At 45.0% G+C, this 14,686-nt stretch overlaps 1 protein-coding gene across 1 annotated transcript; it reads right to left on the bottom strand.

The window, feature by feature from the left end:
* Positions 1 to 6,936: 6,936 nt before the first annotated feature.
* On the bottom strand, positions 6,937 to 14,542 carry TFAM (transcription factor A, mitochondrial). The gene is made up of 6 exons (XM_038140532.1): positions 14,249 to 14,542; positions 13,027 to 13,097; positions 11,129 to 11,278; positions 9,694 to 9,789; positions 8,811 to 8,867; positions 6,937 to 7,833 (listed from the first exon to the last, which is right to left on the bottom strand). Exons 1-6 carry the CDS (start codon positions 14,529 to 14,531, stop codon positions 7,615 to 7,617), a joined length of 876 nt encoding a protein of 291 aa, XP_037996460.1. The 5' UTR covers positions 14,532 to 14,542; the 3' UTR covers positions 6,937 to 7,614.
* Between the last annotated feature and the right edge of the window lie 144 nt (positions 14,543 to 14,686).

Raw genomic sequence — 14,686 nt, 5'->3', positions numbered from 1 at the left:
AGAGCCTGTCTTGTGTCTGCCTGCCTTTGCCAACGTTCAGCAACAGATTGCTGTGTTTGCCTTAGGATGGGAATTATGAAAGCAGCTGGAGCAGAGACTACAAGGAATTCAGAACATGGGATTTCAGAGCTGTCTGCTAATGCACAGTGACTACATGGATGGGGAAGCTAAGAAATTATTTAGAAAGTTCATTTTTTCCAGGCTGTAGCAGTTCCAAGGTAAGCAGCACTTTGACCCTCTCTTAGCTTTTTCTGTGTACCACGCTCACTGTGTTGTGTGGCACTCACTGCTTCCTCAGGGAGCTGCACCACCCCAGCCAATCTTTCTACTAATTTTAGTAAAAATGAACTAAGAATACTGAGGGAAAGTCATCCTACCTTACTGCCTTAAACAATAGAATTTCTTTATATGGCTGAGGAGAAAGACTTTTTAAAAAAGCCCCAAAGCAAACCTAGAACCCTGTATAAAATCAGTGTGATTGTAAACAATTGTAATGCTAGGAAAAATGCAGCCATAACCATGTGTGTTAGTCTTGAAGGAACTGTACCAAGGGCCACCATTTTTGCAGGTTTAATTAATGATGGGTAATGTCTCTATTCTTGCTAACTTGAAGGGAGTTTCTTATGCTCTTCATAGGATGGGGAGCTTTTATGTGTTACTCTGCAATCCCCTGGGTGCAGAGAGCATTTATAGTAGTTCAGATTGATCACTGAATTGGCAGGACAGTCTCCTGGCCTTTACCGAAGGCTGCTGAGCAAAATAAATCTTTGGTAGAGGCCTGCAATTATCTAGCCTAGATTAAATCTTGATAAAAAGCAATGCTTCTCTTAAAATCGAGGCCATGACAGAAGGAAAGCTGCTCCCTTGTGATTGTTCAAATCACAATTGAACAACTGCCAAGCTGTTCTGCTCTTCTCTGGGGTGTCTCTTGCAGCTCCCCTTTGAGTGCTTGTTGGCTGGAGAGATGTGGCTGGATCCCCATGTGTCCTGCCTGGACCAGCCTCCTCTCTTGGCAGCCCCTTCTCTCCTTGGCAACATTTTTGTTGGCAAGCCACAGTGAATTTTGAAGAATATTTAACCAGCTCCCTTTTTGCAAATAAAGTAGATAGCTGCATTCTTTCAGAAGTTATATTCTTCACAGATCACTATATCAGACTTGCTAAAATACAAACATGCAGCCACTAACCAGCAAAAGTACCAGTTTGTAAAAGCAATCTTTTCTTTTGTTCTGCCCTGCAAAGGCTGCTTCTGTAGAGTTTATTTCCTTTATTTTGTTGATGGAGATTAAACTTAATGGAACTTTAATATTCTCAGTTCTGTTCTGGTTTTGCAGGGAGTGTTCTCATAAAAACTCCAGAGTGGCTCTTAACGTTCTGCTTTGGGAGCTAATTGCTGAACAAGCTGTCTGTGTGCCTTGCCCCGTTGGGAAATAGTATTTTTAATGCACTCTCAGTTAATTTTCTTCTCTTTGATGATTTGTGATTGTGCTGCCTCAGTTTAGATTTTGGATGAGGTAGAAAATATATTTTATAAAGAAACCTATAATTTATTTGTAATTTTTTTTTTATTATGAATGCATGTGCACAATAAGATACTGAAATGCCAGTGAGTAGCCCGTAACTAGTTCTGAGCATTTTCATGAACCAAGACATTTTGCTGTAATCCTTTTCTGGTTCTCTTCAGGAGTTCAACGTGTGTGTGGTGAGGGAAGGCACCAGGGATCACTATTGTTCAGAAAGCACAGCAGTACCTCTCTAAGTACTGCAGTAGTGAATGTGCATTGTACTTCTTAATGAAGACATTTTAATTCCTGCTCACTGAAATAACAGTGCTGGTTCAGTGGTGAAATAGCTGTGCTTTTCACAGGTCTTTGTTTTAATAGCCCAAGATTAGCTGCCTTGCCAAAGCTGGGGAATTGGGGTGCAGCTAATGCTGCTTATCACGTGGGACAATTTTAATTTGTTACAATGAAATTTCCAGGAGGAGACATGTTAGAATCTGTTATGGAGGAATGAATATGACTGCTGTTGGCTTACCTATCAAACTTTGAATAAAACTTTAATGGGAAATAAAACAAGAAGTGGGAAATAAGAGAATAATTTTGATATTTTTATTATTGGAGGAAGGGCATACTTTTAATAAGATTTTTTTTTTTTAGTAGTGGTACCTAATTGAACAAGAAGCCTACAAAGTAAGCCTTGCCATCATCATTCTTGTTTTTTGCTGGAATGCTCATTGGAAATATCACATTTGGCCCTTTGTCAGATAAACTGGGCAGGAAAGCAGTGTATATCTCAGGTAGGATTGTTAAAAGGTTTTTCTTAAGTATTCTACATGGAAAACTTCTCTTTCTTGCCTGCCCCTGGGCCACCCTGCTCAAACGCCGCTGATGTCAATGACCTGTATGAGCATTTCACTGGGAGTGGAGCAGCACTGAAAGTGGTTAGTGGCAGTGTGCTGAGCAGCTCAGAGGCCATGGAGGATTAGTGGGAGGTGAAAAAACCTGGTTTTGCCATGGCTGTCTCTATTGGAGCATGGTATTCCACACATTACCTATCTATATTGTTCAAATAAAAAATATTTTGCTTTTTTTTTCAGGGGGTAGGGGAGACCACTTTACCTAAGCATCTTCAGGACTGGGTTACTCCTGTCCTGGTGTTTTGTTTTCCAGCTGTGTTTGCAAACAAAGGATCTTGTTAAATGAGAATGCTGTCTCAAGGAAATGCCAGGAGTCTTCTTCTTCCTCCTCCTCCTTTCTTTGTAAGTGGTTCACATGCACTATAATGATAAGAAAAAATATGCAGTAATTAAGTTACTTTTCCTTATCATTGCTTGAGTGAGTGGCAAAAATGAGGATGACATTTTTCTGTATGGGTTTGTGAACCCAGCAAGATTAAAATTATATTGTGCAGGAAGAAGGAGTGTTAAATGAAGCAGCAAGTCAGGGTTACCCAAAAGACAAGCTTGTGTTTCTGAATGCTGTTACAGCTGTGGTGGCCAGCTGTGTGCCAGCTGCCCAAGGAAACTTGATTACAAATCTGCTTGGGGAAGGGAAGGAAAGCCTGCCAGAGGCTGTGAGCTGGAGCATCTGCCAGTAGCCCTGCCTCTTGCCAAGGCAGGGCTTCAGCACTCCAGAACTTCTGGAAGTCATCCTGGAGGGATTTTAGAGATTCTTTCCATGAGATGCATGCAAAGGGAAATAAGTGGGAGCACTTGGAATTACCTTTTTAGCATGTTCTGCTGTGTATCTGCTTGCTTTTGAGGTTCCTTGTGCCTGTTCCTAGTGCTGGGTGCTCCTGGTTAAAATTCTTACATGGCACTATCATAGTAATGATTATAAACTCCTTCAGTGTGTAAGGAATTAAGTGCTAGCTTTGTCTGGCCTGTGTTCTCAGAGAATGTTCTTTTTATTTTGAAAGTTACACACCTCGTATGTTCCTGATGACTAGTTAAAGCTGCAGAAGAAATAAAAGAATTAGTGTTGTAGGCTCCCTGCACATTTATGCATTAATGGGTCTGGCACACAGCCCCCATTGAACAAAGCCCTTCTGATGTAGTTTTTTTAGATAGATCTGCTCTTGAAAGAAGTTCTGTTAAAGACTACACTACAATACCCACCTCTCTTCCTGTAGTCAGAGAATACAAAGCCTGAGGGTATCATAAAGAAGTTCTGCATTATATACTTTCCTCTATGGTGTTCTGTTTCTGATGAAGTAGAATTACTTCCCCAAATGCTAAAAATACTGGGATCTTTCGAAGTAATGAAGGTTTAGTTGGTAGGATGTATAATCTCTGTTAAGAGTGCCAGAGACAATAAATGTTCAGTTCAAAATATCCCATTCCTTATTTTATAGCTCATATAAAAGCTGCAACAGGGGGAAATAGTTGACAAATATTCATCTCTGGGGAATGGAAGTGTGGTAAAATAGGCCATGAGTGAAGCCACACAAGCACCATGCTTGTGAGCAGTGTTCCAGGCTGCAAGAGGAGCGTGGCTGCCCCACACTTGCTTGCCCAACTCACGTTAGCAGTCAGAAGGAGCAAGTTCAGCAAGAGCTGCTTGTGCTGCTACCCATTCCCCTTCCAGCCCCCTGTGGAAAAAATTGCACTCACCTCTAGGAGTGGAGATGTAGAGAACACATCTCGATGGGTGTGGTTGTGATATTTTGTGAAAATCCCTTTGCTAGGATTTTCTTCTCCTGAGAAGCTGAAGGGCCTCAGCTTCAAGTGTAAACAATTTGTTATCTGCTGCTGTGGGATGCAGCAGGTGCTTCCTCGATTGGTCAGTGTGGGATGTTTCTACTTGGTGGCCAATCCAGGAGGCAGCAGCTCTCGGACTCTCTGGGAGTCACAGAACTTTGTTATTCATTCCTTTCTATTCCTGTCTCGCCTTCTGATGAATCTTTCTCTCTGTTCTTTGTAGTATAGTTATAGTGTGGTTTTTTTAATGTAATATATATCATAATATAATAAGCCAGCCTTCTGAAATGGAGTCAAGATCTCTCCTTCCTTTCAGCAAGTCCTGACTGCCCAGAAGACCCACAGTAATAGATGGGTGATGCAGCAGGGAGGGGAAGCACAGAGAGAAGCAGGGAGTTTGTGTGATTTACATGTGGCAAGGGGAAGGTGCAGCCCAACATTGGCTTTGACTTGTACAGCCTGTTCGATGGGGCAGCTGCTCACTGTTTGCAGCCCAACCATGAGAGTTAAAAATGAGCCCCTTCCTATATGCTAGAAGGAAAGTGAGTATTCCAAATATGCTGTGTGCAATTTCAATGGTGCTGGAAGAAATGGCTGCCTTAGGAACCTCTTCTGTCCTGACATTTCCCTCTTCGTGAGGTACAGCTGCTTGGACTGTGGACCATGTTGAAGCTGTGTGAAAATAATTGCACTGGAAATCCGGTTTTACAGGGTAGAGGGAAGGTCAGCAAATGTGTTTTTTCCTGGCACAGATGGAATTGCTTCACTCTGACGATGGACTCTGCCACCTTGAGAATGTGAGGATGCTCTATATATTGTTGAGCAGGAATGTGTGGATCACTAATGTGATTTGTCTGGTTTACAGACTGCAAAGGGGCTAGGAAGGCCAGAAAAGGCTTTTTGCTCTGGAACTTTTTCTTTGGGAGTAGTTGCTGGACGTTAGCTGCTGCAAGAGGGAAAGCACGGATCTCCAGGGAGTTTGATGGAGTTCAGTGGGTTTGTGTTACGTGTTGCGTACAGAAAGGGTTCTAAAAGGAAGAGGCCATGCTGGAATTGCCTTTTCTTTTGCAGCCTATAAAATGCAAAGCCAGCATTGTGTCTCCAGGAGCTCTGCCCTGAACTGCTCCCACCGGAGCGGGGCCCGGCCGGCAAGCGCTCGGCTTTGTCCTGGCAGTGTCAGCGCTCACCAGAACACCCCACGGTGGCGCTGCCGACGCGCAAAGCAAGGACACGCAGCGAGCCGCCTGGAAACCGGCCCGGGACAGAGCCAAGGGGGAAACGTCCCTGCTCTCAAATCAGCTGTGCCGGGACAAAACGATTTCCCAGTCTGCCCCTTCCTAGTGCACAGCCTTCTCTGCACCACACTCAAAGAGCAACACCAACTCTTTGCCCTAACAAAGCTTTTCGCTCTTACAGAGTCTGGCCACGACATCTGGCAAAACCAGAGCCTACTGAGAAAGCTTTTGCTGCCTACAACTCAATTGCACCCATCGATTTACCAGGTCACACCCTGCTATCAGCACTTCCCTTCTCAGCTCCAGGTACCATCCTAAGCCCTCAGTCTCCCAGCGTCAGGATCCAAACAGAATGGCACCAGGGACTGCTCACACTGAAGGTCCCAGGAAAAAAAGCTCAGCAGAAGCACCTGGGTCTGATGGCACGCTTCTCATCCAGCAGGGGCCAGGGTTTGGCCACAGCCCAGGCCTCAGCTGGGAGGATTTCCCCTAAAATATCCTACAAGCACGCCTATTCACGTCAGTTGTGCAAATTTTCTTAGAATACCTACACAAGGTTACGTGAAAGTTTCTAAAGCAGCCAGTTTGGTGTGAAACAGCTGGCAGAAGTGTCTCAGTCATGTAATTTTAGCTAAATAATACTGATGGTGTCAGTCACATAATGCCCAGCTTTCATCTTGTAAGTCAGCTCTGGCTGAGGCCTGAGCATCAGCACATCTGAGTCGCTTGGTTTGTTCAGCCTGGAAAACTGGAGATTGGAGGGGAGACCTCATTGAGGTCTTCAGTATCCTCTTGAGGGGCACTGGAGGGGCAGGATCTGATCTGTCCACTCTCACAAGCAGTAACAAGGCCCAGGGGACTGCCTGGAGCTGTGTCAAGGAGGATTAGGCTGGGTATCAGGAGAAGGTTCTTACCCCAAAGGCTCTCCAGGGCAGTGGTCACAGTACCAAGCCAGTATTGAAAAAGTGTTTGGACAACACTCAGACACAGGGGGGATTCCTGGGGTGTCCTCTACAGGGCCAGCCAGGAGTTGCACTTCATGATCCTGATGGGTCCTTCAGCTCGGGATAGTCTCTGATTCTGCGTGCACGGAATGATTGTCTCAAGCTGGTTTGCACTGGCACACAGAGCTTGTCTGTCATTGCTTCCAATTTATTTCTGCAGTCAACCCCAGGGCACGGACAGACTGATCAAACACAGAGGCTTTGAGGAAAATGCCCTTTTTTAGGGGACAGTGTCCAAGGCCAGGCTGGATGGGGCCCTGAGCAACCTGGCTTAGTGAGTGGCATCCCTTCCTCTGGGAGGGATGTGGGAACCATCTGATCTTGAAGGACCCTTCCAACCAAAGCCTTCCTGGAATTCCATGATTACTCTGTGGCTCACTCAGAACAGATGAGCTCCACTAAACACTGAAAAAGGCAGCCTGCATTCCAAAAACAGATTGCTCAAAATACCTATGAGACTTAAAGATGGAGAAACCTCAGGAAAGAAACCAACCACCTCTTCAAAATAGCTGTATTTATTACACCAAAACTCAAACAGTTCACATACTTCTTTTCCTTCTAGGTCATCCCAAATGTGACAACAGCAAGACAAAAATGTTTGTACGTATCCAAACAAAACTACAAAATCAAAGTCCAATAAAGGTACAAAACACATGGTCTTTAAATGCAACAGAAATGGCATACACAGATTAACAGGTACAAAAAGACAGATGCATAAAATAAAAGCTAGCATTTTGTGTTTCTTGTGCCTGATGAAATGTAGAACATCTCACTAGCAATAACATGGAGGGAATAAAACACAGCAGTGTTAACTCTGATTTCAGCTCTTATTTACAGAATTTTGATGGTAACATTGCAGAATATTCTTTCTTTCATAAAGAATATTTTTTATTTTTTCATTAAAAAATACCTTATAAAAGCTGGGTATGATCAACCGTTACTGGAGAGCACTGCTGCTGTCAGTGGGTATCAGTATTCACAGCTTGATTAATTGCTACTCTACAGTTCAGGCTACACCTGCAGTGATTGTTTCAGTCACTTCTGAGAGACAGTAACTCCTCTCTTACCTGATCACCTTTCCCAAGGGCCCTTCACGGGTTTCCCACATTTCAGTGCTAATGCTGACTGCAGCATGAACACAGCAGGACAGAAATAAGACAACCACAGGGGATGTTTTATTCTTCAGATTTTTTCAATTTTGCCTTTTTTCCACTTGAGGAAGCTTTGGCTTTGGCTGTTTCAGTTTGCTTTGCAGTTTCAGCAGGTTTCTTTTTTAACCTTTGCTTTTTGGCACGCACCAGGTCTTCACGTCCCAGCTCAATCATTTTTGCTTCCCATGATTTCATTTCATTCTCATACCGAACCTTGTCGTCCTCAGCAAGCTGCAAGTATGGCTGTAAGAAAATAAGGTATCAAGAAGTTACAGCAAGGGCTTTCTCTGCAAAACTGCCACTTAGAACAACTCCTGTGCAGTGAACAGCCCAGGCATTTGCTTTCTACCCCAGCTAATTGAAAAAAATAACCAAAAAAAAATCAAACTTGCAGAAAAATACAAAGCTTTAGCACTAAATTGCAGTTATGTCAGCAGCTGGCCATTCCCAAAGAGGAAATGTATCCAATTCTGCTACTAACAGTTAAGGCTTTTTTATGTGAGCACTAGTTTGAGACAGCTAGACTAAGTGAGGCACAGGAATAGATATTGGAATTATTTCAAATTCTTTTTCTACAGTGAGAACATGAACCTAGGGTATGTTCTAAGCACACACTAAAAGCCACCTGGAAGAAGGGCATTCAGGAGGAAGGGCAGCAGGGTACAGAATGCCTGAAAATGTCAAGGTTTAGTTTAGATTTCAGTACAGCACCCCTCCACTTCTTATTTGCCCATCTACAGGTTCATAGTTCAATACACTCAGAAAGCTGGCAGATAATTATCCCCCAGACAACCAAAGTTAATAAATTACCCTGTGCACACACTTGTGGGTTTCTGTTATTTTCCCTTGTAAGAAGTGCTTCCATGAGCAGCAAATTCTTATGCTGGTGTTTAAAGATATTATGGATGATTATAAAAAAAATCAAATTGTTGCACATTATTCCACCTGCTTTTCTAGATGTTGTTTAGCATCCACATTAAGGCACACCCAGCTTCCATCCTATCCCACTGACTCACATTTCAACAACACTATGAACTAAATGGTCACTACTGGAATAAAGGTAATGACAATCTTTTTCGAGACGCATGAAGACCTTGGAGTATTTTTCTCAGTGTTATAATCTGAGCAATTGATTTCAAGATTTTGTACGAATATATCAATTTGAACTCAAGTTTTTAATTCTGATTAGATCAGAGCCTCATTCAAGTCCTCTGACATACCTGCTTTTGGGAAGCAGACATTTTTTGCCACGTATCAAAGAGTTTCTTCAGCTTTGCCTAGGGGATACAGAACATGCAATACACGAGTTATTTTAGGACCAGAGTGACTTCAGGGAGCTACAGATAAATATTGCACGAGCCAAAGTCAAGCATAAACCAATGCAAAAAAGCACAAAAGCTTGCTTCCCCTTCCCCTTGCCACCCTTTTAATGTAGGTAAGTAAGAAACTATATGGTTCGAATCAAGCTTCTGGGCATCATCTGAGCCACATTCACAGTGCAGGCCTCAGCTGACTGGAGAAACCTGCCTTGTACACGGAAAACTGAGGAACAAACTATGTCCACCATCCTGATTTTCCCTTTCACCACTGCTAAATGTGTAGGGTGAGGAACACACGAGGCACACAGGGTGTGCCTGCAGCACCTCAAGTGCTACAATCCACCCCAAAGCACAGTTCAGTGCAGAACTCGTGAGTTTGCTGAGGATCTCTTGTATTTCCATAACGCCAGCTGAACTGCAGGAGGTACAATAAACTGCTACTGCCAGAACAGGAGCAACCACCAGAGCTCTTTGAAAAACTCTATTTCTACATCAAAACAAAGGGAACAATAATTCTCTCCTCACAAAAGGAACAGATAAAGTCTGTAACACTGAAGTGCAAAAAACAGCACAAATGTTTCAAGTGTGTATACCTAGACAGAACTTTTTTTTTTACAGGCCTTGCTAGCAGTATAGCCAGATGGCCACAGCTTAAAAAAAACAACCTAAGCAATGCAGCATCCAGTGAACTACTGAACAGTATCTCTGAAAATGACAGACTCTAAACTAGATTTTTTCTGAATACAATGGATATATTTTAGAAAAAGAATCTTTCCTGGCTTACCACAGGTGAATTTCCTTCACTTTCTTGAAAATTTTCTGACAGGAAGATGTTAAAGCCGCTACGAGCTCTTTTAGGTTTTCCAAGGAGATTCAATTCCTTTAAAAACAACAAGAGAAGTTACTCCATCTACCAAGCAAGCATTTGTTCCAAAACCAAACTCAGTGTTGATCTTTATATTTTATGCAAAAATCAAACACAAATTCTTTGGTGTTTTATTCTGTAATCTGGACTGTATGTGAAGATGCTCTTAGTGCTTTTCAAGACTAATGTTAAACTACAAAAAGCTAACAACCTGAGTTTTCACAAGTTGTTGAAAAAGCATTTAAAACTGATTCTTACTTCAGCTAAGTCTTCCAGAAACCAGAGAGTGCTACTAAATTCAACTCTGTAAGGAAGTCATGATGACAGATTTTCTATTATTCTTCAGTAAGGTTTCAGTTCTGGTGTGAAATACTGCCTGTGTGTGGAGAAGAGGGCACACACTTGTCTGTGGGAGCTGAGGGGGTGGAAGAGAACTGCGTTTCTGCTATCAGAGTGCTTTGCCTAAAGGATGATGGCTGGAGAATGAAAGTACAGCAAGTTATAGATGCAATTACAGTTCCTGTTTTCTCCAGTCCTGACATTCCCACTGGAGCCCAGGTGCTCTAAGTTAACATCTGCTTAGGTATTACATATGCCAACTGAATTCCTTGTGGTGCCATACTCTAAAAGGATCAGCACAATCATTAAGATTACAAACTCCCTCTAAGTAGGGGTCTTTTAAACCAAACTTGTTTTGCTTTTGCCAATGAGGGCAATGTCACAGTTTAATTCACAGAAATAAACAAACAATATGTAACCCCTTTGATCTTTGCAGACCATAATATTGTGCTGTTACAGATGGTTTTGTCTCTGAGGATTTATACATAAACCAGCCAAAAAGGAATAGGGAAGACGGTCCCTATGAATATGCTAGTAAAGGACACAAACAGATGTCACAGCAGCAGCTACACAGTGGCAGAGCCCAAAAAAGCAAGGTACAAAGGCTACTTCAAACAGCTGCTACCTTGTAGGGCACAATGAGGCAACAGATACAAGGTCTCTGTGAAAAGCCATTTCTGGATGGCTTCCCACCAGAAGAAAGTGTTGCTAGTCCAAATGTCTTTTAGTGCCTATGCTTTCTCTGGTAGCTCTAGAAATGGAGAAGCTACCTCTAAGCACAGAGATCCATGCTAGCTCTATGCTCTTCAAGCATGGCAAAGCCACTAAACTAGTTGCTAACACCAGTAATTATCTCAGTCCATGGCATTTTGGGGGGTTTGTGTATGTTGGGTGGTTCTTTCTATCCTGACTTGCTTTAGTATTTCTAAAACATGCTTCAACTCTGCTTTGTATACTAGACAAACAGACTTCAGGTGCCTTGAGAGAAAAGAAACCTGAACTTCAGAATACTTACTCTTTTTGCCCTGATTGATCTTCTCTTAGCCAGCTGTTTTCTCCTTTCCTCTTTCAGAGCCGCAGCCTGGGCTGGAGTCAGCTGGGCTTTATAAGCAGCCATCTGCTCTCCGTATCTTTTCCAGTCTGTCTTCTTTGCTTCCTCGTAAACCTACAGCACAAACCACCAGCAGCCTTGAAGTTCAGCTAGATGCTTTCAGTCAGAAGCACTAGACAAGCTAACACTTCTAACCTAGGAGCACAAAGATTACAGACTGAAAATCTCACACCAGAACATCACATTTTCATCTGTTTGATTTCCCTGTCCACATTTAGGAGAAGGGAAAGGTACACAGAGAGAGAAGTCCAAAAGGGATGTGAGAGCACCTCAAGTCTACTAAATATCTCCTTTAGGAAATGGAATTTAGCTCCTAACTGCCTCTAACTGCTAACTGCAGTCAAGGAAGAATAATCATTACTTGGCTATAAATGGCATTTAAATCCATCAGCAAGTCCTAGAGCTGCTTTACGTTGTCCCTTGAAAGTGCCACTCGGAGAAACTTCACTGCTTACGACTTAATATGATGACTCTGTAAGAAATTTACATGAAGCAAAAGAAGTTGGTCCCTTCATCAAAAATATCTGAGGTTTCACCTCCCTTATACGTGAGAGCAGAACAACTTTACAAAACTTGCATTGTGCATGTAATGGAATACTGCCATTCAAAAAGGAGAAAATCGGTTTGCAGCTCACAGCCACATGGAGGGAGAGCTGTGTGTGTCATTTCTCTGGCAACAGATTAAAACTGAGCCAAGGTCACATCCAAGTACAAATAGCAAAGTGTCCTCCTGTGCTGGGTTTGCACAGCCAGATTCTGGTGGCCAGGGGGGTACAGGGATGGCTCCTGTGAGAAGCCTGATGGAGCCAAGGCCAGCCAGCTCCAAGTGGCACCTGCTATTGGCCATCAGCGACAGTGGTGGCACCTCGGGGGTAACAGAGTTAGGAAGGTGAGAAAGAAAACTGCACAACTTCAGCCAGAGAAAGGAGGCAGACTGTGTCAGAAGAACACTTCCACTGATCCTAAGGTCAGGGAAGGAGAGGCAGGAGATACTCCAGGCACCAGAGCTTCCCCTTCAGCCTGGGGTGCAGCCCATGGGGAGGCAGCTGTGCCCCTGCAGCCCAGGGGGGAGCAGAGATCACCTGCAGCCCTGGGGGAGACCCCACGGGAGCAGGGCCATGCCCAAAGGGGACTGTGACCCCGTGTGAAGCCTGTTCCTGAAGGACACGTGCTGGAGCAGCTCCTGAAGAACTGCAGCCCATGGGAAAGACTCACACTGTGAGCAGTTCATGGAGGCTGTCCCCTGAGGAAGGGAGCCCAAGTTCTCTCACACATGATGCACTGAGCTCAGCCCCCATTCCCTGTGCTCCTGCACTGCTGTCAGGAGGAAGCAGAGAAACTGGGAGTGATGCTGAGCCTGGGGAGAGTAGGAGGAAAGGTGTCTTAGGATAGGAGTTTTTATTTCTCATTATCCTTCTCTGATTTCCCCAAGTGCAGTTTGTTCTGCCCTGACAGTAGCGGGTGAGGGACCTCTCCCTGCTTTATTCAGACCCACAAATGTTTTGCTGTATTTTCTCTCCCCTGCCCAGCTGAGGAGAGCAGCTGAGAGTGGCTTTGGTGGGCACCTGGCATTCAGCCAGGGTCACCCCACCACACCTCCCCTGAGTTACTCAAAGCTCCCAATTCTCCCAGTTGTTTTGATGTCTGAACCTTTGTACACACATGCTTTTCCAAGCCCATTAAAAACATACCAACTAACCAAAAAAACCGCACCAGAGTGAATAAAAAAACAAGACACCAAACCAAATAAAACCCCACCACCTGCAGAGTTCCAAGTACTCAGGGAAAGGATACAACCTTACCTGTTTCTGTGATGCTGGTAACTCCTTCCACGCACCTGCCAATTTTTTAATCAGTTCCGTGTTGCTCGCTCCTGTATGTTACAAGAGAAAGCCGGGAAATGAAGATCAACATTGTATCTTTAGTAAGCTTCTTCAGCTTTTCCCAGGTGTCACCGTCCTGTACAAATGCATTTTTGTCCTTTCATAAAACGAACTCACCGTGGCAGTTAAATGGCACTGGGGATGGGGAGGAGTCACTGCTCACCTGGACACAGCACGCAGTAATAAACTGAAGCACCATTTCAAGGCAGCTGTTATTACTCTACAACAATTTCATAGTTTTGCTTTTCCAGCTGGATCCTTTTCTACACAATGCAAGATGGGCTGAATTTGGAGGGGGGAGCAGGGAAGAAACCAAAAGCAAAGTTTCCAGTTCTATATGAGAGTGTGGAACGCTTTAACAGGTGAGCTAAACAGGGTATCAAATGGTTTTCCCGACTTAAATCTTCCTCAGGATTTGCCCAATATGACCATAGGTCTTCAAACATTTTTACCTTTAACAGTATTTCAAACCCAGCTTTTTCTATCCTGCAGCTCTCTGGCAAGAGCCACTGCATTGCCTGTAAGTGAAGTTTTTGATAGCACATCAAACATATTCGCAGGAAACCCTTTTCCTCTAAATGCACTTACTTTTGCTCCTATATACAGTGCAATATATGCAATACAAAATATATGCAATCCAGTACCTGCAATTTTTCAATTGCTAAGCCTCAAAATAAAATCACACACCGCTCATAACATCAGCAAAAATGGACTTCAAATCCATAGAGTCAAAAATAATTGATAATCATAACTCACTGCTCACATCTACTACCTAGGCGAGGTATTTCATCAAGCATTTTTAAAGTTACATGCTCATGTTCATTTTTTTGACTTATGAAGGAAGCATGGAAGAGCGAGCGGACACGTGCGGGTAACGAGCACGACCATGCTGGATTCCCCTGGGGAGCGGCACGGATGAACAGACGGGCTGGGTCCCGGAGATCACGATTTTATCTGGTTCCCGAGGCTCGGCTTTACAAAGGGATGGCTGTCCGGCTGTCCGGCTGTCCGGCTGTCCGGCTGCTCCGCCTCACCCCGCTCCGGGGGCCGCAGGCCACGGCCCCGCTCCGGGGGCGGCGGCAGCGGAGCCCCGGCTCCCAACAGCACCAACCGCGGGCTCGCCTCCCCTCCAACCTCGTACCTGGGTTTTTCTCCCTGAAGGCCGGGCGGTTGTCCATCACGAAGCGAAAATAGGCGGTGAGAGGCCGCTTCGGGCGCTGACTCCAGCCGGTGCCCCGAGACAGGCAGCGCTCCGCCGCGCCCCCGGCCCTGCACACGAGGGCACCGTCGAGGAGGGTCCCCGCGCCCCGCTCGCGCAGCCCCGCTCCCGTCCCGCACCGGAGGAGCCGCCGCCCGCCCGCGGCCGCGACCAGGCCCAGGCCCAGCCCCGCGGCCCGGCCCAGCAAGGCCGCTGCCGCCGCCATGCCGGCCCGCCGCGCCTGCGCGCCTGCGCGCGCCACCCTGCGGCGGCGGCGTGAGGGGCGGGGCCAGCAAGGCCCCACACGGCGACACCGGCACCGGGCGACACCGGCACACGGCGACACCGGCACCGGGCGACACCGGCACCGGGTGAACCTTG

The sequence above is a fragment of the Motacilla alba genome, chromosome 6 (genome assembly GCF_015832195.1).
Source record: "Motacilla alba alba isolate MOTALB_02 chromosome 6, Motacilla_alba_V1.0_pri, whole genome shotgun sequence".
NCBI lineage: Eukaryota > Metazoa > Chordata > Aves > Passeriformes > Motacillidae > Motacilla > Motacilla alba.
Note: the sequence above shows the minus strand (reverse complement) of the source record. Positions and strands in the feature narration are given on the sequence as shown.